The sequence below is a fragment of the Chanos chanos genome, chromosome 9 (genome assembly GCF_902362185.1).
Source record: "Chanos chanos chromosome 9, fChaCha1.1, whole genome shotgun sequence".
Lineage (NCBI taxonomy): Eukaryota > Metazoa > Chordata > Actinopteri > Gonorynchiformes > Chanidae > Chanos > Chanos chanos.
The window spans coordinates 11,139,712-11,167,192 of record NC_044503.1 but is presented as its reverse complement, the minus strand read 5'-3'; the positions used below and the strand labels follow the sequence as shown (position 1 = coordinate 11,167,192).

Here is a 27,481-nt window from a genome sequence, read left to right as displayed (position 1 = left end):
TACAGGTTTCAGGAGGAGAGAGGGGGAGAGAGAGAGAGAGAGAGAGAGAGAGAGAGAGTTGAAGCTGTAAACCATAATGAGAGCTAGAAATGAGCACATCAATAATCTCTCACTGAGAAAATGTGTTATGGTCAAATATGTGATCTTCCAAATTTTTTTGTTTTTTGTGCATCATCCAACTAAACGGAGGACCGGAGGCACCCGTGCTGATGGGCGAACTCACTTTGTGCTCTAGTCGGCAGTGAATTTTGTGGCTTCGTTGTGCTTCTGACACATCACAGAGATCAGTGGTGAACTGGTCAAACTGGTTTTCGGGTTCCGGCTCTTAAATAGGCCGCTAACGACGCGCCGAGGATCGACGGGTGGGTTCGGAGCTTTGGCGACTGGGGGCCGACCTGTTCGACCTGCTGACGCTCGTCTGCTGTTTCGTGGGCGCATCTCGATGTTTACGGCCTTCGGGGACCGGACTGGAACAAACGGCTACAACGTCAGCGTGCCGAGACTGAGTCCCTGACCTGGGTGGCTGCCCCTCCCCGCTGCTGGCCTTACGCTGTTTACTAGAGGGACCGGCGCGGGAGGGATGGGTGCTAAGGGAGGCCGTCCTCAGGCATTTTTGGATGGGCGGGGACTTGGACCTGTCTGTGGAGGCGGACGAGCTGGAAGCACGTTTTACAGAGGTCGCCTCCATGGACCTCGATTTGGAAATATTGGACTGTTTTTTCAGAACCGTGTATTCGGCGTTCGATCTGGCCTGCGATTTGAAATCGTACTTTTGCGCGGGCTTCACTCGACTTCTTCGTTCTAACCTGGGGTCAAAGGTCACGTCCCGCGGGGTCAGCAGGTTCTCCGCGGAGCGCGAGGAAGAGGGCGGCGGTTTGGTCACGGGCAAAGAGGCGCGACGCACTTTGACGAAGGTGCCGTTACGAGACAGGGTCGGGGCGGCCCGGCCTTTGGCGGTTGACTTGACCGGCGCGAGGGCCTGGCGAGAATGGATGGCGAAAGGGCCCAAGCCGCCCGCGGAGTCGTCCAGGGAACGGGACGAGGAGCCGCGACAGCGCACGAACGTGGCGCCGCGCGGCAGGGGCACGGAGGCCAGGCTTTGGGTAGAAGTGGCGAGCTGGGACTGAGAGGAAGAGGAGGAAGAGGAGGATGAGCGAGAGGAGGTGGCTCTTACGGGGCTGCTGTGCAGACTGCGGGAGAAGGCACGCAGGTGGCCGCCGGTGATGCCCTGAGGGCCCAGGGAGGGCACCAGCACGGGGCTGGAGCGCGGGCTGCTCCTCATGGGGCTCCGCGGGGCGCGGCCTGACTTGGAGCCCAGCTGTTTGGCGCGGGAGCGTCTGGGGCTGCCTCCGTTGCTGTGTGGGGAGATGGGGGCCTCCAGGTCCTCCAGCCGCTGGGTCAACGCTAGCTTCTGCTGGATGGCCATCCGCAGCAAAGAGTTCAGAGTCTTCTTCTCGTCCTCCGCCGCGGCCAGCTGCCTCTGCATCTCGTCCAGCTGGGTTACATACTGATCACACCTAAAGAGAGAGAGAGAGAGAAAAAGAAGAAGCACTTTATTTGTCACACACACACACACACACACACACACACACACACACACACACACACACACACTGAGCAGTGAGCAGTGAAATGTAGCCTCTGCATTTAACCCATCCTAACACCGGTGAGCACACACACTATGAATTAGGAGTAGTTGGCAACCGCTGGCGCCGGCGCCAAGCGACCATCTCCAGGTCTTTTTGCCAGTGCCTTGGTCAAGGACGGTGACAGGAGTGCTAATCCTAGCATGCATGTCTTTGTGGTGGGAGGAAACCGGAGCACCCGGAGGGAAACCCAAATATGGGGAGAACATGCAAACTCCCCACAGAAAGGACCTGGGACGGCCTGGATTCCAAACCCTGGCAACAGTGCTAACCACTGAGCCACTGTGAAGCCCGGAGAGAAAAAAAGAGAGAGAGAAGGAACATAATTGGACACTGAACCTGAACTATTCTTTAGATAAAGATAAAGCCACAACCTACCTGCTTTTCCACTGTAAATAAAACTACTGAATGAACACACACACATACAGAACATTTACACTGAAAGTTCCCGACCTGATCAACGTTCAACTGAAAATGGAGGAATGACTGCTTGGCACTGTTTCATACAACACAGTAGTTGCTCTGACTGGCCACATGGTGGCGGCACACTCGCAAACTTTCAGGCGAGCTTTACTGGCAAACAGGTCATGCGAGGTCTAGTTTGCCTAAACCGAACAGTGCGCGAGCATCAAAAGATCAAAAACCAAAATAACACTCTTGTTAGAGTGTGTTTCCTGAGGATTACCAAGCTTGGAGCAGGGATTGCCAACTGACATCCAGCACACAGCCTATGAGTCTGTCATTAAGAGATATAATATTGGACTCCTCTCATATGATCATATAATCCATCACAGCGCAGGCCAGGGAAGCAATGACAGGATCAACACAGCCAGATTCCAAACAGTGCCTTCAGCTATCTGCTATGCCTTACAGCACATTTTTAAAATGCTTTACTTTCAGGTTAACGTTTAATCCCAGGCTACAGGCAGCCACAAATCCATATTGAAAGATCACAGGAAATAAAACACAGTGCACACACACAAATATGTAGGTACATTATATATATATATATATATATATACACACATACACACACACACACACACACATATACATACATACATATATACACATACATATATATATACATATATACACACACACACACACATATATATATATATATACATATATACACACACACACACACATATATATCTCAAATAGGGCTGAGAAGTTCTCATTGGTCAGTTAGTCACAGGAAAATCTAAATAAAAAACAAACCTCAAACTCCATTCAGGAGCTGCGCCTTGTCGTTAAAAAGTTATCAAACTACGTCTGGCAGGAAATCATCCATAGTGTGGGATCACTTCAAGAGCGTAAAGGAAGACCCCAAGAAGGTGACATGCAAACTCCGCATGCAAGGATTCGCCTATCATTTCTCAACCTCAAACAAGACTTATCATCTGAAACATGTAAGCAGCCTAATGTTATTATTCCATTATGTTAAATAATTAATGGCCTAGTTGTGAGGCGGCCTGGGAGAACCCATCGGATGTCACTGCCACTCAGATACTTCAAGCCCTATACTTTACCATGGTGTATACAGTTTCAGAAAACAAACAGGATATTGTCCATTTTTAAGCGTTGTTGTTAACGTGTGGCTAGCTTCATGCGTGCGCTTGTAAAATTTACATTTTAAAAGCTCATTATTAGGGTTTTGTATTCCTCTGTAATACAATATATGGGATTCAAGTAAGGTACAGCATAAGGCCCATACTGTAAGTACGTTATATACTTATAACTTCTTATTCAAGGCAAAGACATGAACACATAAACAACAACCAGACCCCCACGCTCTCCTGCCGTATGACCTCCGAACTCTCTCATGTCGGATGTCTCGAGGCTGGCCACGAGGCCAGTGGGCGTGCACGTTAATCTGCACGTGAAGAGAGATTGCGCGTCGAGAGAGGAAGAGAGCAGGGGGCTGGGTTTCTAATCTGATTATCCTACATTTTGGACGAACTCTTAGGGTGCACTGACTCTTAATCTCCTGGGTCAGCTCACACACACACACACACACACACGCACACACACACAGTCTCTCACGGTCTTAAAGATGGGAGTGGACATTGGCAATTTGCCTATGGAAATTACTCTCGCTGCCTGTGCTAACCTATTGGTCTCCAGGTTGCTATGTGACCACATTTTACAGCCTTTTTATTTTTTTTTCTCCTCTCCCTTGAGGTGTAAGTACATGAAGTACATGACTTTACTCTTCCTCAGACCAAGACAATTTCCTTTTCCTTTCAAAGTTTTTTTTTCTACAGTAATAGAGAGACAAAGAGAGAAGTGCCAGGAGAGTGCGGTGTATTTAAAAAAAAAAAACAAAAAACCCAAAAAAACCCCACACAACTCGTTACGAGCAAACATGGCCGATATTAACGGGAAGTACAGAGAAGAAACTTAATAAGGAACTCTCTGACTGTCATAACAAATGCAAAGTGAAAAACAAAACAAGAAACAGGCCTAACTAACAGAGCGCTGCAGGGACAAAAGTTTCCAAAATTAGGTTACTCTAGAAAAAAAAAAAAAAAAAAGGCAGCCTACAGGCAAAATCATCCCCTATAACAGAAGGACAGACAACAGTAATGGCAGACAACACTCAACTGGCGAGTCAACCCATATTTCTGTCAAAGTTTCCAAAACATGTTCTAAATGTCAGGTCAGATGTCTATGAGAACTTCTGTTTCTGCATAAACACATCAGGCGTTTCACCAAACTGCCCCGGAGGTCGAACCCATTAATCTTTAGTGTTGCCATGGAGCCGAACTTCAGACGTTTGATTGGACGGTTCCGTGTAGCTATGAAGGTCTGAGTGGCAGGACGTGAGAGCGTGAGAGAAAAAAACCGTTGTGGTGGAATAGAGTCAGTGAGATGACGGACGTCTCGGGAGAGCGATTTTACCTGCTGGCAAACATGACCCTCAGTGAAGAGAAGGTGGCGGCGTCTTCCTTCAGCGCTTTGAGCTCGTTCCGCAGCTTGACCATGGTCTCCGACACCATGCTCTTCTCCGTCTCGTACTTGGTCTTCAGGTTGGTCAGAGCCAGCTCTGCTGTCTGCGAATGCCGTGAGGAAAGGAAATCGAAACGAGACAGCTTTAATTAAGACACGCTAAAACAAAACACACGATTAAATGAATACAGCAAAACAAAGGCTTGCACGTCCTCTATATTCTGTTGAGAAGATAAGTTGGCACCAAATCATTTGACGAGGGGGAAAAAAAAAAAAAAGGATTTTACTTTGATCTCTGTAAGTGATACGATAAGCAACGGTGTTTGGTTAACGTTGCATTTTTGGTCAATTCTCTGTGTATGTTGTGCTGACCTCAACGTGGAAGTCTAGACAGAGAAGCCCAGAAGCTAAACCGTGATAAGTGTGATGGAACAGATTAGCCATGCTCGCAGAGAGACAGAGACGGAAAACGAAATGGAGAAAGCGAGAGAGAAACAGAGAGAGAGCCTGATGGCACTGACAGAAAGGGGTCACTCAGGAGCCAAAGGGATCCGTCAGAGCCCAGATTTGACATGACATTAAGTTGTACAGATTTCACATACTCCACATATTCATTCAAATGAAAGGCAGAGAAAAAAAAAAAAGAACACATCGCTGTGACTACGAAGGCAGTTTTATCCTGATTTTTTTTTTCTCGCTTTTAATGGCACGTCCCACCAAATTTCCTCAAAATCAAAGCCAGCCTTCCAGGGCTCGTTCAATACAACGAAAAAGCTTCTCTAACCCACAGCAGAATTTTTCCCTCCACGGCTGCCTGTCCCACAGTGATAAAAATCTACTCAAGCGGCTGTCACCAGGCTACACATCAAGCTACTCATCTCCGTGAAAGAAACAGGAAAGTGCCGGAAGAAATCTCCTCGGGCCTCAGTCTTTCAACAACCGATTAACACACAAGTCTTCGGGAAGGGGAAAAAAAAAAAAACCAAAAACAAACAAAACAAAAAAAAAACCCAGACTCATGAAGGGGAAAAACAAATAAATAAACAAATAAATAGATAAAATTAGAAAGTGCCTTTACCATAAGGAATAAAACCAGAGCGTTAACCACGAGTAATAAAAAGGTCGAAAAAGGCCAATTTAGACTTGGAAGACGAGTTGTTTCACACTCCACTGACTTTGCTGAGGGAAGTGACTCTCTGAGGAGCTGAGTGAAAGTAGAAGTGGCAGGTGAGGCTCAGGATGTCGCGGGGCGTGTTTCCGCAGTGTTTCCCCTGAACTCTCACAAGACACGCTCTTTTTTCACAACTCCTCGTTTACAAATAAACATTTTAAAACGCGTTCACCGAGGAGTTAGACGCTCAGTAAAATATCTCCTTCACTCTACGTGTTACAGAGATATACAACTCAAGCAAGTCTTTCCTGTAACTTACCTTTAGAGACTGAACAATGTGAACCTGGTATGTGAGCCGTGACAGAGACTAGAGTTTGAGAGAGTGATGTCTGAGGTTTTGACTTGCAGTAGTGGTCTAACTGTAGCCCACCTGTTTATTGGCCTTGAGAACAGTCCTGAGTGTGGCTATCTGCTCTCTCTTGGTGCTCAGCAGGGATTTGAGCTTCAGCACCTCCTCCAGGAGCGCCTCTGCATCTCGGTCTGCTTCAGCCGCCCCGCCGCTCGACGGGGAGGGTAACATGCCCCGCTGTCTGCACAAGTCCACCGCCCCCTAGAAAATACCGACACACCAAATCAAGTTTCCATAACAACTCGTTTAACATCATCGAAAACAGTCTCTGTGCTTCACGCTGACATTACAGATATGACTGTTAAGGGACGACACACCATATGGTTGATACCAAAATTAGTGCTCTGGCTTGTAGATTTTAGACTTAAATTTTTAATTTTTTTTTTGGTTGGAGGAAATTTGTAAGTATTAGGGATTTGACTTACAAAAACAGATTTCAAAGCATCTGAGGTTTCCTGTCTCCCCCCCAAAAAAATCAGCTTAAAGGCTTTCTGAATTAGTTCACGTCAGACAATTTCCTGCTGAGACTCCATTTACAGAGCTTGTCATCTGGCTCTTCTCTGTCATTCAAAAACATGCATTTCCTACTGAACAGTAATAAACACGAGAATGACCTCTATCTTGATATGACAAGTTCACTAGTCTAACCAACCACATTTTAATAGTTTAAACCTTAATTACCTCTTGAGGGCATCTCCTATAATGTAAAACATAAACTGCAATGAAGCCAGGATGTTCTGGAGCCTTACAGAAAACCAAAAGTGGACTTCCCTTAAGGTCTGCAGAACTCCATCTCCCAGTACATGTTGATATGGCTGGTGCTATGATAAGTACATTATCACTGTATATATATATGACCAGTTCAAAGTTCAACCACAGCACATGATCAACAAGTCCATAAACTTTTTTGGCCGAAACACACACGGCCTTGGTGACACCGGTAAGACTCTAAAAACTTACCTGGAGGTGTTTAATCTGACAGCGGATGACGGCCACCAGGTTCCGTACGTTTGTGGGGTCCCTGAAGTCCAGTGTTGGGGAGCCAGGGCAGCTTCCACAGGTTGGGGAGGAGTCCCCACTGCTCCCACCTCCTACATCTCCCTCCCCCATGTGGGGGCCTTTGCTGAAGGGTTCCCCGGAGCGGCGTTTGCGCAGGGGGCCGTGGGGGTGGTGGGGGTGTGGGTGGTGTGCCCTGCCCATCCTGGCGCACTCGCGGTAGTAGTCCAGGGTGACCCGACTGGGTGTCAGGTTGTTGCACACGCAGATGTGGTGATAGAGGTTGGCCAGCTCCTCTGAGAAAGCCAGCAGCTCCTCCTGCGTTGCGCTCAAGTGTCCCTCCGAATCAGTGGCCACCTGTCTCGTGGCCCCGATCTCCCGCTCCAACTGGCCGATGCGCTCCTGGTCCTGCCGACTGGCGGCGATACACTGCCTGATCTTGTCGGCCAGTTCCTGGGCCTCCCCGCGCCAGTGCTCCTTCTCCTGCCGGTACCGCTCCTCCAAGGCGGCCGAGCGCGCGCTCGTCTCCTTCAGCTCCGCCTGAAGGCGGAGCAGCCCCTCGTTGGCCGCGCGCATGCGGCACTCCAGCACCTCCCTGCTTTTAGCGTCCAGCTCGTAGTAGTCCTCCCCCAGGCCGTTCTCCTGAGGGCCCGAGGCAACCTGCTGCCCCGCCCTCTTCTGGGTGAGCGCCGGCTGATGGTTCTGCAGGGCCTCCAACTTCTGGGTCAACTGCTCCATCTTTCTCTGCTGTTCATTTAATGCCTCTTTAGACTGGACGAGCTGCTTCTGCAGCTCCTGCATTGTGTTGGTCAGGTTGCCTTTGTCTCTCTCGGCCTGTAAAAACACACACACACACACACACACACACACACACATTAATGTGTATACCGCGCATCCAAATACAGCTAAATACAGATGGTAAAACATGGGGCATAGCTTGTCAATGGTCATACTTTCTCCAACACAGTTTAATTGGAATAACAGATGCTATCATGAAAAGCACATACAAACAGAGTCACATGGCATAAACAGGAACTAATAATGAAAAACCTGGCTATCAGCCATCGGCAAACAGAAACTAGAGAAACGTGAGTGACGCTTTGGAATACACAACCCTACTGAAAACTGGTACTACACGTTATGCTGATTAACAAACAGTGGATTGTGTTGCAGCTTTCAAGAACATGCAGTATTAATGACACCATGACCAGGGCACGTGCTGCTAAAGGCTAAACGAAACCAAGAGCCAATTACAGACATTAGACAGCTCACAATCCATTAACAGAAGGACGGACGCATTATAAATTATGAAAATCCTCCTTGAATTATAGACTCAAGCAAAGCCTAGAGATCTGGAAAATTACGACACATTTCCAAACGGTAGCGAAAGCAGACGATCAGCATTTTCTGACAGAGGTGGATTCGCACGACTTCCTGAGTGTCTTTTGAGCAGGTTGGTCTTGAGCAGGATGTGGTTCGTACAAGCACCTCTTACCATTCCGGCGAGGCACACCGTACCAAAAACCTCAAGTCTTAAAACAGAACCTATGTGATGTTACTGGTTGCGGTGAAGCCTGCCAGTAAGGTTAGTCACGCTGCTCCTACCTGCATGAGCTGCTGTTTGAGTTTCTGGGTGTCGGAGAGGTGCAGTTCACTCAGGAGATCCGACACCAGGCCGGGGGCCTGAGGCCTCAAGTAGATGTCCCTGTTCCTTGGGGTGGAGCAGCGTTGTTCTGGGTGAACCGAGCCCTTGGAGTTATTGTAACCGCTGTCCTGATCCTCCTCCAGGTTGGCCTCTCCGGTCTCCTCTTTTCCTTTGCCTCCGTCCTGGCTGTCGTCCAGCTGGTCCAGGTGAAGCTCCAGGTGGCCGACCGAGTCGAAGGGATTTAGGGCCAGCGTGGCGAGCTCTCTCCTCAGGCTGTTCTTCTGCTCCCGTTCCTCCTTCAGAGCCTCCAGGGCCTCGTCCAGCTGCCGCTCCGCTATCTCCCTCAGCCGGCCGGCCTCCTCCAGCTGAGCCCGGAGGAGCTCCTGCTCCTCCTCTTTATGCGTAAGCTCCAGCTTCAGAGCCTCGAACTCCACCTGAACATCAGCACAACAAGCACAGGAGACTGTGAGGGAATATAGGAATGTGTGTGTGTGTGTTTTGTGTGTGAACATTGGAGTGAAAGACTTACCACAAACCCTAGCGTAGGCTTTAGAGTGAGAGTGAACGCAATAAGAAGAGGGGGAGTTTCTGTAGGGGTATTTATATGAACTTACAGTCCTAACATATTTCTTGGGATAAAGGAGTTCAGAGTCTGGGTTAGTCTGTGTACATACTCGTGTTTGCGGGAGTCTCCGTGTATGAACGAGAGCATTTCAGGGCCGTGGGCTGTTCAGAACTGTTCAGATCACTTTAATGTTCTAGTGACAACACATTTAGTTGAATTTCACAGGTTCATTGGCCAGTAAATATTTTCTTCACACACCTTGGGATATGAGTATATATATATGTTTTATACTCAACAGGAAAGTCCTTTTCCTCTCTGGAAACCATTTCTGACAAGGAAAAAAAAAACCCAGCCTGGCTTGTAAAGAGGTGATGACGTGATAAAAGCTGTGTTTGACGCTTTGTGTGTGTGTGTGTATGGTGGACATAAACCCTCATCTCACTGTCTACTGCTGATTCTTATCTTAGGGTAGCCATTGTTGTCAAGCAGCTGAGACCAAGTCTCTACAATGGGGGTGTCTGTACTGAACAAACTGCTCTGAGAAAAAACACACACACACACACACACACACACACACACACACAGTCACAAGATACTTCCCTAAATCCACATTACAAAGGCTTCCTTTATTTACAGGGTAGAGCGTGGCAGAGAGTTAATAAGAAAAACTGCCTGACAGCCAGAGCAGCGAAACCCAACTCGTCAGAATGATCAGATTCTTAACTATATTCATAACTACCCAGACGCTGTGGACATTCTTCATGCGTTAACACTCCCGAGCGGTGACGAGCTGCGTGACTATGAGTGACACGACAGATACAGAGATAAAACTATCAGAGCTTCCCATGAGAAAAACAGGGAAGGAGGGGGAAAAAAAAAAAAACGTAAACACGACCAGTATGAGGTGATGGTGGTGGTGCCGTTTGAAATGAGAGGAGGTGTAAGGAGCAAACAGAGAGGTAGAGGAGTAAGACAGGCCCGCGTACCTGGTTCTCCTTCAGCACGGACACTTGCTTCTGCAGAGAGATGTTCTCTTCCTCCAGCTCGCTGTTGTCTTGCAGCTGCTGCATCTCCCTCACTTTATACTCCTTTATTTCATCTCTCAAATGGCCTTTCTCTGCCTCCAGACACTCGCACTCCTACAACACACACACACACAGTGACACGTTCAATGCACTTTTTAATCAAGGCACAAACAACACGTGTTTCTTGGGATTCTGCCTGACTGAACCCGCAAAAAAAAAAAAAAAAAAACGCGGCTCTTTCAGCGAATGGTCGGTTAGCCATGACTCATTCTCTGTTAAAATGGTGAGTGCCTCTATTCTAACTTTCATCTCTTTCACAATTTTCTAAATCAAATCGAAAACCTGGCATTTACAAATCCACTGCCTAGGCTCGATCATTCAGAACTGAACACGTGGGAAACAGACGTTAAACGGACATGCAGATGTTCACAAAGCTACGTGGTGCTGCAGCTCTCCAGTACGAATACGATTTATTAAATGCACAATGATGTGTAGAGATTGTGTGTGGTGGGTTATGAGGTGGAGGTATACCAGTACCTTCTTTAGCTGAGTGGAGAGCCCGCCCAGTCTCTCACTCTCTGCCTGGGCATTGGCCAATGAAATCCGCGCTTGCCGTAGCTCACACTGCAGTTCCTCTATGCGCGTCGCCATGGCAGCCTCTTTATTGGCCGTCTCCTCTAGGAGACTCTCCTCTCGACTTTCTCCATCGGCCGCTGCTCGCTTGTGACTGTTCACAGAGTCCGCCAGCGCCTGCACAAATAATCACAAACACAAGCCCATTAAGACACTAAACAGTGCGCATCATTTTAGAACTCTACACAGCTTGGCAGCTTGTTTCGAGTCTTGCTCTTTTAAAATCGCTCAGATTCAAAGGGTTTAATACCACTGGCTTCTGTCGCGCTTTCGGAATTCAGGAATTTCACGTGTTAAGTGAATCTTGGTCAATTTTTTTTAAGGAATGATTCAATTCTAAGCAGACTCGACGACATGGAGTAATCTGTTTACTTCCCCGCCGAGTAAACACAAACAAGCCGGAATCTTCCAGGCGAGCGAACAGATAAGAGGCCCTCTTTTGCATACGTTAACAATGTGACCTGCATGACATCACCACATTCTGGCCATAGGCAACCGTGAATCCAAGGGAACTCCAGCCTCACCATAAGGAGTCCCATTAACTGTGTCACAAAGCCCTTTTTGTGCGAAAAACACATGTCACTGAGAAAGACGACCAAACACTGTACTGCATCTGCAATGCAATGCTGCTGGGGGACCAGGAGCCAACAGGTCACCAGTCAAAGCCTGGAGTTTTTTCCCTGCTAGACATTGTGAGGTAGCACCGGGAGGCCACGTAATAAAAACGGCTTCAAGCGGCGGCTGTATAATTTATTACCGGGACTGAAAGTGGAGAGAGAAGCGTGTCTGAGAACGATCTCAGGCCCTGCGGAGAGGAAACGCTTTTGGGTCAATGGCTCATTTGTTATACTGAGATTTTTTCTTTTTTTTTTTTTTAATATCATACCGTCCGAGAGGGATTCGCTCACTTCATCGCCGGGACTGTGAGCTTTCATGCTACAGTACACTCAGAGCTCTTGAGGACACACTTTATACAAACCCATTCACCTACTTTCTGGATTTTATGCCCCATAAAAGTGCAAAGAAGTGAGAACATGCCTATGATTCTTCTCTCTGCAACTGCTGCCCATGTAAGGATCCTTTCGACTCTCTTTCACATATGCATATGTAATCAAAAGGACAGGTAGCAACAGAGGAGACACGTAGTCATCACCTCATCCCATAAGGTAGGATAAGGGCCAAAAGGAAACACACAAATTATAAATAAATAAATAGGTAGGATAACACAGCACGACGGGCGAAACACACAACTAAGCCTCCGAAACTGTCTGATCTCTACTTGGCTATATACCATCTTGAGAGATCAACAGGAATGCTATAAATGATTGGGGATTCAGAGCACGTCCCCGGCTAAGTCTGCTAAACTGGAGCGCAGTTGAAAAAAAAACACACTCTAACTGGGATAACAGTTGTCATCGTCCATTACTGATAAATATCAATGCTAACTCAGCCGACAGAAGGAATCCACCAGTTCGGGTTTCCACAGAAGTGGCGGAAATGTTACAGAGTAAGCAAACTGGGTAAGTTGGGGAAATATCTTGAAGCTCACATTTGTTTTCTCCAAAACAAAACAAGCTATTGAGAAGTTTTAGAAGATATTTCTGCCCTCTCTGCTCCTTTCACCTTTAGCACAAGGCCTTCCATTCTTCAGATGTGATTCATTTGGGGGGGGGGGGGGGGGGGGGGGGGGGTTGGTACAGAAAGGTCTCTTGTTCCACTCTGACACCTAACATATCCAGAAAACCATTTTTGACCATCAAAGCACGTCTCCTCCCCTTGTCTATGAAGTTGAGCTGTTGCAAAAACGAAATCTGTCCCTATTAAACTGTTTAGCTACAGAAAGAAAGAGGTCGTAGGCTGACCATTCCAACAGTGAGCATGAAACAGCACACTTCTGATTTCCAAGCTAAGCAAAATGTGGTCATTAAGCTTTACACAAACACATGCACATTCACACAAATCATTACATACATCATTATGAATGAACTAACAATGTATGAATGAAATGTGAAGTACGTAGAGGAGTTCACACCGACCTCTCGGAGTTGCTGCACCTCCTGTTTGAGAGCCTCGTGCTCCTCCTCCAGTTGGCCATGTTTTGCTTTGAGTGCCGCGCTCTCCTCCAGCACAGCAAGTCCGTAACGTGCGGCCTGCAGCTTCTCCTCATTCGCCTCCTGGAGCTCCGCTGTCAGCCTCTCCACCTCCGCCCTGAGGTTCACAGCCCCAGCCTCCACCTCCTCTTCCTCCTCCAACATCTTTCACCTCCACCACCGGACAGCTTCTTCACTTCTGTACTTTCATACCTCCTTACATAGGAGAGAGAACAAGGAAGAGATCACAAAATAAAAGTTTTTTTTTTTTTTTTCATGGCATGATGTTTCATTCAGGGTGTTTTAGGGTCCATTTAGACTACGAAGGATTTACAAAGAATAGGCAAAAATAAATAGATGTGGCCGATACCTAACTGCACTGTTTTTTTTTTCTTTCCTCTACATAATTGGCTCGTGGGATTACCAGTAATCCACAGAGTTGAACAAGCTACCCATGTAAATCTGATGTCCACTGCGGCTCTCTAATCTTTATAATGCCATACACAGACACAATATACTGAAACATGAGAGGGGCTTTACTCTTCTGGCAGTAGAAATGATTGACAACAATTTTTACTCACTTAACAAAATTTCAGAGTTACCACCTAAATGACCATCACTCAGACCTTCATAGATGTAACAACAAATAGAGATACATTTTCCCCATTACATGTATCGTTACCTCAGCTGCTTGCACCCAAAAACACATTCAGCAATTCATATGTGGGTCATATAAATGAACACGGTGTCAATGATCCCCCCCCCCCCCACACAATTTTCAAGCAGAAAAGCCATGTAATTGTCACTGGGATAGCAAGGCCACTAAGCTTACACGTGGTGGGAGCAGTGATCTCAGTGAAGAGACGTAGGGCTGTCGAAAATAGGATTGAACTGATCGGCTTAAGTGATTCGTGGTAACTCTCACTTTTAGTGAAGAGCTACCTTCATGGTCAGTTTTCTTTAAGGATACTTTCAAGAAACTGCTTTGCAATCTGTTTATCTAAAATACATGTAACTGTCTCACACATAAAAAGTAAGGATAGAGGGTATGAAACAGTGTGGTTAAACAGCCATCTCGCGTGCAATAAATAATCATGTATCAGTTCAACGTGAGCACATCGGAGGAGGGATAAACTACAAAGGCGTCTTCATCGTGAAGATGCAACGTCACCATACAATCAGTCAAATGGGGTCCAAGAGTGTATACAAATTCTTGAGGAAAAAGAAAAACCCATTTCATATGCTCTACGGCAACTGCCATACTTTCTTGTCTTAAACTGCTTTCATGACTTCCTAATGTCGTACGAGATAAGTGACACGGTCGCAATGCATCATCGTGCAAGAGTCAGTTCTCTTCAGCCGAAAAAGCTGTCTCAGTCAATTAATCAAATTTGCTGAGTGTATTCTAAACAAAGGCAAATCAAAAGAATTACATAAATAAGGTTATGCTTTCTTGGAAATATGCTATAATAGGAACAATGTATACTGGCATACAATGCATCCTGCCCAATCGATGTTGGTGGTATCCCATGAAATTTAATTTTACAGTGGATCTTGAAATATGATGAAATGTACCGGAAACGATGTTTTTCGAATGAAATATGAACTCACTACTCCAACGCTGTAGTTCTACAAAGAGGCCAGTGACTGTAAGAGGTGAAGATCATAATTGAGGGGCAACTGTTTGGAAGCGGAAGATCAAGAGACACAGACGAAACTAGTCAAAAGTCTAGACACCCATGGGGATTAAAGTAGAGAAGTAACACCCAAAGACAAATGAAAAGTAAGCGCAGAGAGTATTGTCTCCAACGTCATACGTTAGCTAACGAGATGTCTCCAGTAACAGGCTTTCAGTGAACCGCGAAGAACTTAAGAAATGGAATTTCAAAGAGAACTAGCTCCTGACTAGTAATAAAATAAGACAAATATACTTCTATTCCATTGTAAACTGAAGCAACGTTGACCGAATCACACGAACCAACGCTAGCTCTTATAAGCTAGTGATGAACTGAAATCGCGTGTTAGCAATCTAAGTAAGCTGGTTAGGTTAGAATATTGTTATTTTATTGGCTAACGGTGGTTACCGGTGGTTCACTGTGTTCTAACACACTTAAACTAGCTAACTAGACCATATTGGGCTAGCAGAAATTGTGGGTTACATTTGAGTGCTAACACCACGGATTTAATGAAAATGCAAAGTGCAGAAGGCACCACTGATCAGACAGTAAAAGTTAGTTTAAATGTCCCCGCTTAACATAGCGAGAGTTTCGGGGGCTCCTAGCCAAATTTTGTACTCACCAGACAACCGACAACCTTGCTAACTTTGGCTAACTAACTAGCAACGTCCTTCTTCACAAGTTGACCAGTACGCTATTTGATGTATTATATCTTTAACTCACCTGTGTATTTTCCCTGGTTGATCATGCACAGTATTTCATGATCGCCCTTTCATGTGTACACTTGAGTGTCAAATGAAACCGAGTCCCTCCCTTGAGATAGTCCACTATCAGTTAACCGCCGGTATGATGCTAAGAACCAACGCGATGTAGCTATCGGGAGTAATTTGAAATCCTCTGCTGAGTCAATGACAACACACTGCTTTGAAAGTCCTTGCGCGCCGAACTGCGGGCGAACGGCTAACGTCCATTCCCATTTCCTTGAAACGTCAGAGCGTTGCATATAGCATCTTAGTGGTGTGTTCACGGAAGTCTTCCACTTATTACCATGAAGTAAATCGCAGGGATTGAACTACTTTATGCTTTTGTCTTTTCTAAAAAATAAATTAATTCATTAAATAAATTAAATAAATAAACCCCCCAAAAAAAGGGACACGACTTGTTTTTGTTTAGCTGTCAATCTTGAGTGTATCCTGCTCTTTCTCAGTTCCAAGAATAACTGAACTAATAAAAACGAATAAAGTATAATAACATACTGGAAAGATTTTTTTAACAATCAATTGACGCAGATATACGTTCGTGGCATTATTTTCACCAGTCATAGTTCAGATGCGTTTTCATTACTGCATTTCTGCAGTTAATACTCCAAACCATAGAGGGCAACAATTACAGAAATTAGCGTTATCTTACAGTTTTAGTTTCTAGATATCCTTTTTATGTACTTCCCATGTGTTATTATGAGATTGGAAATGTCAATTAAAAACATGAAGATTGTAACCTGGAACATAAATGGTATCAGGACTTTTAAGAATGGAATTAAGAAGGCCCTTGATTCGTTTGATGCGGATATTATCTGTGTTCAAGAGACAAAAGTTACACGTAAGTTGACGCGGGAGTTCGAATTGAAAGGGAGAGTATGTGCTCTCCCTTTGGGTACATAACGTTGTATTCCAGTTGGTAGTAACATATATTAGTTCACCCAGTAGGGTTACCCAGCGACAGCGTCGAGTGTTACTGACTACATACATGAAGCATAGTTCGGATGTTAACCTTTGACGCTGTGTTCGGCAGGAGACCTGCTGGATGAGAGAACTGCCATTGTTGATGGATATAACTCTTACTTCAGCTTCAGCCGAGGGAGAAGCGGCTACTCAGGTAACCGGACTAGCTAGTGCAATAAGCATCAGGATCAATCCCCTGCTGCCTCCGAGGACTGGGGGGTTTAAAATATTGGTGCAAAGCATTTTATCCCAAATTGCCTCAGAGCTGTTGCCACTTCGTTAATTGTCTTTATTATTCACAAATCCAATTTGTATGAAAGAAAAGTTTACTCACAACACAGTTTCCAAATTAGGCAATGGCGCGAAGCTTTCTCCATGAATTTGACTGACTGACGTTCTATGTTGGGACTAGTATTATGATGTTTAAAGCAAAAGTGGTTATTTTCATACAATCTTCAGTTTTCTTGTTTAGATTTTATTTTGTTCCTTTGTTAGATAAACCTCTGGGAAATACATGTCGGCTTCTGAGTAGTTAATCAGAAATAATCACTTGAAGGCTCTGCAAGGTCTAGGACTTATAAAGAACTGGGATTTATACTCTTATCAAATGCCCAGACCTTTTCCTCAGTCATAAAGTAAATATTTCAGTAAATGACAGATTACTGATTTTGCAGCGCGTTTTATATTTGACTTACTGACTTAAGAGCTTTATATTTGACTAATTATGTTTTTTTTTTATCATAATATTGTTGTCAAGGAGTTGCAACCTACTGTAAAGATAGTGCCACTCCATTTGCTGCGGAGGAGGGATTGACGGGACTCCTGACCAATCATGGAGAGGCAGTCAGCTGCTATGGGGACCTAAAAGAGTTCTCCTCAGAGGAACTGCAGTTACTAGACAATGAAGGAAGGGCGGTCATCACTCAACACAGAGTCACGTGAGTTCTCCATATGTGTTTCATTCAAGGCTTCTGATACATTTATAAGATACAGGAGTACGAGTTCTTCACTTCTGTAATGGTGCCACAGAGGAGAAGGTAGACAAAGCAATAATATTTGCAGGTTGTTTTTTTTTTTTGTAATCTTCTCAAATGGTGCGTACTGTTTATTGTTTTGTCTTGCATTCTTTTTAGGGGAACAGATGGACCAGAAACACTGGCTATTCTGAATGTCTATTGTCCTCGGGCAGACCCAGAGAAGCCAGAGAGGAAGACGTTTAAACTGCAGTTCTACAAGCTGCTCCAGAACAGGGCTGAGGCCATTCTGGGAGCTGGAAGGTGAGTATGTGTTACAATCATGGAAACCTGCAGTCAGAGAAGACGTCAGTTAGATGTTAGAGATGTGAGAGTTGAATGCATAATTCTTTTGCTTTTGTTGCATGCTTTTATGCAGTCACGTGATCGTCCTGGGAGATATCAACACATCACATCGGCCCATAGACCACTGTGATCCAGACGATATTGTAAGTGAGGTTTTCTTGTCACCTAGCTTATTGTCTCCCATAACTAGTCTGAAGGACCAATTGGAATGAATGGTTTTGGATTTGGCATACAACTTAAATACTTGTATTCAAGACTTGGTGATAGTTTGAACCAGATGTGACTACGCATAGTTGCACATAAAATGCAAAATACTGTAGGTTGATAGGACTGGACTTCGTAAACTCTGACATGGGCCAAAAACATCAGCATTAGAAATAAGTAATTTTTACACATTAGCTTTTAGTAATATCATTTTGTATGCCAACCAGAGATAATATGGAATGTCTCTCATTCTCACCATGTCATTGTTGCAAAGGACAACTTTGAGGACAATCCTGCAAGGACATGGCTTAACAGCTTCCTGTGTGGTAGCACAGATGTAGAAGATAAAGACTGTGATAAGGACAATGAGGACGAGAATTTGGAGATTCTCCAGAAATCACTTAGAGGCGGTCAGTTTATCGACACCTTCCGGCATTTCCATCCCACCCGTACCAACGCCTTCACGTGCTGGTCCACTCTCACAGGTGCCAGGCAGACCAATTATGGCACCCGTATTGACTACATATTTGCCAACAGTTCTCTAGTTTTACAGTATTTCCTCGCCGTGGACATCATGCCCGAGGTCGAGGGCTCTGATCATTGCCCCGTGTGGGCACAGCTCAGATGTGCTCTCCTGCCCAGTCCGAGATGCCCGCGTCTCTGCACCCGCCACATGCCAGAGTTTGTTGGCAGGCAGCAAAAGCTTTCACGGTTCCTGGTCAAAGTGGGTGAACAACAGACCGAGTCCAATACTGTTAAAGATGCCCTGCCTGGTTCCCAGGAGAGCGGGGAGATCAGGGAGAACCTGAATCCTCTTGGTTCTGTTGTCGGTGCTGGAAAGAAAAGGGCTCCCGAGGGAGCATCTGAGTCATCTGCTCCGAAAGGTAAAAGGAGCAAACAGGTTAAGACAGCTGTGACAAAACCCCAGGGCAGTCTCCTTGCCTTTTTCAAACCTAAACCAAACCCTGTGGCGCCCTCCAGACCTGACCAGTCGATAGTAGAGCAGGAGAGCAAAGCCGAAGACGCTCAGGTCGACCGAGATGGAGATGCTGGTGGTCGAGATTTCTCCGCTCCCGACAGAGAAACAGTCAGTGTCCACGCCATGAGGGAGGACTGGGTTGTGTCCAATGACACGCAATCACACACTGAAGGTTACAGCAACGGTCAAAACAGCGCTACTCCAATTGAAGAGGTTGGAGATACCAAAAAGGGGATGCGCCCAGACTTTTGGAAGACGGTTTTGCACGGACCACCTCCGCCACCATTGTGTAAGACACACCAGGAGCCTTGTGTGCTTCGTACGGTTAAAAAACCAGGGCCGAACCTGGGCCGACAGTTTTTTGTATGTGCTCGTCCACAAGGCCACGCCTCCAACCCTCAGGCCAGGTGTAACTTCTTTGCCTGGGTGGACAAAGGAAAGTGAATTTCATTGTGAAGACTCAACTGTAAACATTATATAAAATGGCTCTAGATGTTACAGTTTTGTAAAGGGAGTAATTTTTTTATGCTGTAAATAAAGAGTATAGTTTGTTTAAGTTGTGTGAGCGTAAGTTGTTGCTGTGATAATTTTGAGAATATAAAAAACGATAACACAGAAGTAAAACAAGCCTGGTGTCTCCCACATTTACACTATAACTCATTGTCACTAGGTGGCAGTGGATATTAATGTTGCATGAGAACAGAAGGTGGAACTTGCACACAGTACTTAAAACCATTGTCTACTGATTGTTCAGAAACCACCTCAAATGAAATTTACAGACTAACTCATGAATAATACATCTTTTCCAACTCATGTATCACACGACAGCACAAAATACTTGCATTTATATGTCATACTTACAGTTCTGCTTGCATTTCAGTTCAAAATACTGGCCAGTGACCAGTACTTTTTGAAAATTTTTAGTTATGTCTTGTGTCCTCAGTATTAGTGATTATAATTTCTTATATATCAGGTACAGCACGGGAAGTTAACCCATAAAGGCCTATTCTGTTTTGGTGACTGGGGAGCTGTATAATTTGACTGAAATCTGGTATGTATGTTTACAGCAAAGTCTAAACTGATCGAAATTCAAAGAAAAGCAAGACTTTAAGCCCTAGCATCTCTGTTGTTTCTGATTTAGTCTGTCTTAGGTATCTCTCAAGGGTGACCTTTGGAAGTCCCCCAGGAAACTCCTTATTTGGAGTGAAATCTTATACTAAGTTAGTAAGCTAGTTAACTATCTCTGCTTGGTGATGTAAGTGGAAAGTCTCACATCCTTCCTCTGTGTGGCGTAATACAGAGAACCACCCAAACGGTTTGTCCCGCTCTTTTTCTGGAGAGGCGTGGCCAAGAAAGAATGGGCTGTCCTCTGCGCACATGGTAACGCTAACACACTCTCTATCTCTCTCTCTTTCTCTCTGTCTCTTTTGGCCCTCACTTCCCTTTAACTTTGCTCCCCAATATCTTCTTGAAATCTGATCCATTTGGCGTAAATATTCACCAGAACTGATCAAAAGCCATAGAATTTTTTTTTACATCCAATCAGGGACACTTCAAAGGTAAGCATAAAGCAGTTTTGTCACTTGTAGTCTTATAATTAGCAATTCTCCTGTCTTTAGTCTCCACCACACAATAGATGGTATAGAGACTGAAGACAAAAATATACAGTGATTATTTTGTTTAACAGAGAGATTTATTCATTTGTTTACTGATTAACTCATTCATTTGTGTCAGCACGTCTCAGCCATGTGCTGTGGTAATCCCAAGGAAGTAGCATAAAGTTTCACATGGCCTCATTTCACAAACTCATGTTTAAACAAGAGAGAAAGAAAGAAAAGCACATTTGTAGGTCTAGTATTTGAATTGTAGGTAAGGTGTTAGATTAAAAAAGTTGATTGATTCATCAATTAATTTTGTTTCTGTATGAAATCAATCATGCCACCTCCTCTAGGTATACACTACAACTGTTCCCAGATCCACTTGTTTTAAACTGTTATTGAACATCAAATTTTAGAGCAAGCAATTATAATAAATGAGTTATGCAAACAAAGCGTTCTTTCATTCATTCATAAAACACGTAACTACTCAACAGCTGCTATGTCAGGTTGAAGTAGACTTCTCAGGCTTTTCTTTTACTATGACAGACAGTGGTAAAATGTTTTCCAAGTCAACGGTAGACACAGACAGATCCCTTAGTTACACACTTACGCTGTCATATTCAGTTAATCTTTACCAGAGCTCTGCTGCTAGCGCGCCAGTTTCTAGTGAAAGAAGACATGTTAACTGATTGGCTGACTGGCTTTCACAAAATGTCAGCTGTCATGGCGAGATAATGTATACTGAGTGGGTGTAGATGCAGAGGCTTTGTGTTGCTCAGAAGTGAACGTGAATCAACATACGCCACACAAACAGATGGGTGCTTGCGGAGTTAATGTGGGCCATCTCCAGTCATGTGACACATAGTGTATCTGAGAAATTTTTGGGGGCATTTAATGATTTGCAGTATAACAAGCACTGCATTCTTTGGGATTTTTTTGTGGGTTTTTTTTTTGTTTTGGTTTGGGGTTTTTTTTAGTTAAAACATTGATTGGTGACAGAATCATGGAATTTTGAAAATTAATATAAGTATCATGAGCAGACATTGGATTTGTCAGATGAGGCATTTTTGTGTGAAATACACCACACATTTCAAAGTTGTTCACACTGTCAAAAAAGATCCTAATCGACTGGGATGTAAATATGTAATGTATATTTTATATACATAAGTAGAATGCCCCAATAATGATTCAGTTTCAGCCTGAACCATTTCTCATTTAAGTTTAAGATATGGTTGGGCTCACTGTATGACTGAAAGAGCTATTTAAGCCATAGTTTCAGATGCAACAAGAAAAGATACGTTTTTTCTTGTTGGAGGTGACTCTCATCTGCCCCAAAATACATTGTTTAGGGTTTTTTTTTGTGGAGTTCAGTTAGATAGACTCAAGTTGTTTATTTTTGCTGAAAATCCTCCTGGCTAGAAGCAGTAATCCTTCCAGCTACTGTTCCAGAGAGAAGTTTCATATGCAGAGAGTATCTGAACCTCTTGGGTTTTTATTTATTTATTTGCTTCCCATGCTGGATGCCATGGTTTTCTAGGAAACAGGTATGCTATCATATACTGAGTGCTTTCTCTCTTTATCCATGATGATCAATGACAAATGGATATTACTTGTAGTTTAGCACGTCATCACACTGAAACAGGAAACCATTGTACACCACAATGGAGTTTTCTAAAAGGGAACTCTTAAAACAAGGCTATAAAGTTAACGCATATTCAGACCAAGTAATTCTTATTTTACAGAATTACTAGGTCTGTGAGCAGGTTGTGACTTATTCCCAGATCCATGTCAAACATCAAATTGTATGAATAATCATCCCTAGCTAATACTCTTACACAGCTTCCTGCCTAGCGTCCTCTTCTGCTAAAGTTATTATGAAACTTACACAGCACTAAACGGCATGAATGAATACCTTAAAGAGAATTTATTATGACAGTGCCACTGAGCTTGTTCATTAAGATTTACCACCCAAAAGAGTAGGAGCTCAGGGAAAGGTGTGCTGAATGGTACTACGGCAATTTGAATTCTAAGTGTATAAAACTGTATCAATTACGGTTGTATTCTTTTGGCAGTCACCTTTAACAAGAATGATTTAACAAAAATGCGTCCCAATTGAGTAGGAAAACAAAGAAAATGTCCCCTTTAATGTATTTGAATATGCACCAGTGGTACAATACTGCATTGGGTGAAGGCATATTCCGTGCAGTTCATATTATGCAACCCTCTTCAGGTATGTTTATCAAGGACAGAAATAATTATGGTGGTCATAATGAACTAAGCGTTGTACGCATTTTGTTTTATACGGGGATTTTGGCAAGCAATCTTTTGTTGTTGCTGTTTTTGTTATATGTTCTACTTCCTTATCATCTGGTTTACATGCTGGACCATTGTTAAGATTTCAAGATCATCAAGATTTGACTGATGAACAGGTCCAGATGAAAGAAAATCCTTGTCCACTAGATAATACAATGTTACCGTATGAATTTTAGCTCTATGGACTGTTTATTTTCGTGGTTACATAGAGTTTTACAGCATCTAGCGACAGTGACTCTAATGACTAGGTTACTGCAGAACAACATATGTTCTCTGTACACAGTTTAATGAGTTCCCGCCTCACTCCCAAACACCGGAGGCTGATTATCTTGCTAGTTTACAGAAAGATGCACACTGCCCTCTTTTTTACTACTACAAAAGTTGGAAAGTAAGCACACACGCATGACCCCAGAGATGAAGAGGTTTCAAGCTTCTTAAGCCAACAATGATTCACTCTCTGTCTCTTGCCTGGATCATCTGGCTGCGACCGGTTGTTCCTGCTAATCTCCTCCTCAAGAGGAAATTGTCACCCCTCTTTATCTAAAGAGAAAAAGAAGAAAAATTCCAAAACTTCCAAAATTGTGCATTCTCATTCAGTACCATCCCTGACACGAGAAAGTTGACCTCTCTTTGGTTCCTGGCATCCAGCTGAATGAGTGTTGGGTAAATATGCATAGAGCCTGGTGTGGAGAGAGAGAGAGAGAGAGAGAGAGGGAACGTTTTGTTTGCTAAGCCTTAAGTTACATCCTGTTAAATGTCAAACTTGATAACAAATGATGTTCTCATGGTAATTTTCCAAGAAAAAATAATCAATGCTTTATTTTGAAAGGAAGTCATTTAAGTCAAATTTATTTGATAAAGCCTATGACGTAGTTTTATTTGGGCCAGGTAGGTCAGCTTTCTTACGAGTTTCATAAAAAGGCAAAGTCTATAGAGACAGACTCTTGAAAAATGTAGGTTTCTGAGTATGCTCCTTACCTCATCTATGCTATGATGCTATACCAAAGCCTCATCTGATATTAGCAATAGCTAGTTTTTAAAAACAGACCAGGGAAGTACCTTTCTTCTATACTTACATAGCATTATATGGCAGCCTCTGCACAGCTCCTGTTGTGGAATCGAAGGTAATGTTTTGTTTTGGTTTTTTGCCATTTTGCACGTTGATCATCCCCCTCTTAAACTGAGATACCTTCTCAAACCATGTCACCTCAGCACACCTCATCGTTTATATATACTTTTATCAAGCAAATTTAATTACAGCCGGCATCTTATCATTGTCGTGCTTGTCTTGTGTCAAAAATATGGATTCAGCGATGCGCTCACATTAATTTAGACCTGTTTTTCAAATGTGAAAGCCTCTGAAAGACTGTGTCCCCTTTCCACACGAAAGCTTGGCTTGTATAGGTCTAGTATTTGTGGCCTTACTATGTGAGTGCATATGGATATAACCTTTAAAAAGCCCTGATCTCCTAATCTCATTAGCAATGCTGTACTACTTAACGGGATGCTAACTCGCGATCCTTTCCCTCTGACACCCACGCAAACTTCCAGAGAACTCAACACATTTTTCGTGTTTAATACCACATCCAATTAATATGACGAGAACGCCTGTGCAAACACGTCAGAAAGTTTTCAATATAATAGTTTTCAGATAGAGACATGTTGCCGTTTAATGAGTAAGCTATTGAATTTAATGGCTTCGCGAATACTCTATTAAACACTACTATATCAAAACTGGCTGTGCTGGATTGATAGAAATAAAAAAAAAACCATCTGTGTGGTCAGCAATAACAAAATATAGCAGGGAGCTTCATGCACAAGAGATTAAAGGGTTAAAAATGGGTGTTCCCTACACATAAACACACACACACACTCTGTTCCTCCCTCTCTCTCTCTCTCTCTCTGTCTGCGTCCCTCCTCCCTGCTTAAGGAGATCAGGTAAAGGGAAGCATTATACTGTCTGAATGTCAACACTGAGACAGTACAGACAGAATTGGAATTAGCTAAGAGTTCTCAACTAAATAAACCTCACTACAGCTAAACGATACTCTAAGGACACAGGACTTCTCTTATTTCATGTGGGTGAGTGATTCCAAGCACCATCCTTTCTTTACTGCTTCCTCTCTGTTCCCTGGAAGAGCAACTGTCAATAGACGGCAGGTCTTGCATCAGACAGGTACTTAACCATGTGCGCAACAGGTAGATCAGCAGTATGGCTTTGATGATGAAATTAAAATACAGTTACTTTACTGCATAACTAATTCAGTGGTTAATGCTGAAATATAGAGGAAAAATTGGGGAGTTTTGTAAGGAAAAAGTTATAAATTGTGTAGCTTTTGTTATTGTCATCTGTAAATTGTTATCTTGTTCTACTCAAAAGTCAACAAATGTATTAGTATTAGTATTAGTATTAGTATTTAGTATTAAACATACTTAAATCCAAAATTAGCAATTTTGGAGGAAGGTTTGGGAGTTGATGTTTGCACTTCACAGTTGGAGAAGGTAAAAAAAAAAAAAAAAGCAAATTATGACATATAATGCAAATACTAACAACCCATTTTAGTCTAAATCATCGGAGGAATAAGTGGAACCAGCACTTCTCAAATGTTGTACTTCAGCTTTTAGGAGTAACTCAAAAGCAACGTGAAATTATTGGCATGCTTACAAAACCGGTCAACAATTTTTTTTAATCTCTCACAAGCATAAACTTTCAGAGGTCTGTAACTTGGTGTTAATCTGTATAAACTGAAACTGATTTTGCTTTATTGTTGACAAAATAAACACTCAAAGATGACCTCAAAAGATTGTACTTCAAAGTTCATTAACAAATTAAAAAACACCTTTCTGGAAATTGATTTTAACTGTAAATTTGCAATGGTTTGTTTATCTTATCATCTTTAGGAATCTGGGATTTCAGAAAAATCCAACTGACTCTCTCAACCGGCCAGGCTTTCACTCTTTCAGTTTCAGCACTTCAGTAGAGCGCCGCGCTCAGGTGATTCACCTCTCGATCATTTGCTGATGATCATTCGCAGCTGACTTGGGTATGCTTGTGCAGAGCTGAGGCGAAAAAGCAGGGCAGAGGGGGCCAGAAACCCTGTAAAAACAATACTGCATGGCAGGACCTGCCCACCGCTACCCAGGACAGAAAGGGTTACTAGTTCTGCTGCAAAGCCACAGTGTGTGGCGCCCTAAAGATGTTGCCATCCCTGTCAGTGATTCTGGCTTTGTGTTGCCAAAAGCAGATTAAAGCAACGTGTCATTCTATAAGTATTTCCTGACCTACAAGCTAAAAACGGCGTTTGTGTGTGCTCCGGCAACTTAATTATAACACTCCGCGATAATGTTCATCATAGAAAAAAAACGAAAGTGTCTACCTGTCACACCGGTGACTCGTCTGAATCTGCCATAGCTGTGAATTCATTTATTGATGTTCTGGCAAGTGAACGTATCGTGTTTAATCTGATTGTTTTTTGGTGACGTGTACTGCGCCAGTACAGTTCATTGTCACTTAAGTAATTCTCTTGTGTCCCCATAGTCATTCTGTAAACATAACACAGAGGCAGGTGCAGGACATGGCTGTGGTTGGACACCTGTTGTCTTCTCAAGTTGTTATGACTTTATTAATGTCACTGAGTGGGAGACAGTTTTATGGCTCCACTTACATACTTCCAAGTTAAGGTATGCGTTCAAGTTTTGTCTGTGGACCATATGAAACCTGTAATTTTTGTATTTAATTGCAAAGTCACCCACTTATTGAAATTACAAAACCTCTTCTTAAGCTTTTTTATTATCACTCGAAAATGGACTGCACGCACACATTTATCATAATAAACCAAAAATAAAACTGCTTTGTATCCCATTTGGGCTACAATGATGAACACCTTAAAAGGTGAAATGACTATGAATTACTCAGATGATACTGTTAACTGAAAATGATGAAATTCACACACGTGAGTCAGGTACAGGTTCATATGAAAGCCTGACAAAGACGCTGGTCTTCTCCTTTTCACTCTCTCTGTGACAAGGTGAAAATGAGGTTGTGATGTCAATTGAACAGGTAGATTGGTTATTCTGTGTGTAAATGAAAGGCTTTTACGAATGAGTTGGCCACACCTGACGTGCTACAGTCAACTTAGTTGAAACAAGAGTAGAACAAGACATAACTCCATTTCTGATTGGGAAAGGGCTCAGAGAAACTGGAAATCTTGTGATGACATCTGCTGCTTGACCTATTGTACCATAGCACCACTATGATGGGTTTAAAGGCCTAGATACTTACAGTAAGTCCCACAGCACCCTTGTGTTTGATCTAGTTTTGCTATGTTTCACTCTCGTACTTTGGACTACTCATCCATGAGCAAATGGCACTGTATCGTGTGCCAACTCATAATCCAGATTTGTTTGCCTGCAGTATCACATATACTCATACTCTATTTGTTTGACTAAGGGCATCATTTCTGTATTCATATTCACTGGGTAGATAAAACTGAATGTGGGTGCATTGAGGTTCAGGAGTGCGTAGTGTTCATGTGCTGCTGCTGGACTAGCTCGTGTGTTGAAATCCTAGTTGGATTTTAATCTGTATGGATGGCA

The 27,481-nt window shown here is 43.6% G+C and overlaps 2 protein-coding genes across 2 annotated transcripts; one reads left to right on the top strand and one right to left on the bottom strand.

Moving 5' to 3' along the window:
* Nucleotides 1-337: 337 nt before the first annotated feature.
* On the bottom strand, nt 338-15,524 carry LOC115821354 (protein bicaudal D homolog 2). Its single transcript, XM_030785181.1, has 9 exons — nt 15,475-15,524; nt 13,022-13,291; nt 10,890-11,102; nt 10,314-10,466; nt 8,723-9,196; nt 7,082-7,951; nt 6,143-6,322; nt 4,554-4,705; nt 338-1,517 (listed from the first exon to the last, which is right to left on the bottom strand). Exons 2-9 carry the CDS (start codon nt 13,238-13,240, stop codon nt 338-340), a joined length of 3,441 nt encoding a protein of 1,146 aa, XP_030641041.1. The 5' UTR covers nt 13,241-13,291; nt 15,475-15,524.
* Nucleotides 15,525-16,235: 711 nt separating this feature from the next.
* Nucleotides 16,236-19,418, top strand: apex2 (APEX nuclease (apurinic/apyrimidinic endonuclease) 2). The gene is made up of 6 exons (XM_030785068.1): nt 16,236-16,350; nt 16,543-16,626; nt 17,230-17,410; nt 17,606-17,749; nt 17,865-17,934; nt 18,270-19,418. Exons 1-6 carry the CDS (start codon nt 16,236-16,238, stop codon nt 19,416-19,418), a joined length of 1,743 nt encoding a protein of 580 aa, XP_030640928.1.
* Nucleotides 19,419-27,481: the final 8,063 nt, after the last annotated feature.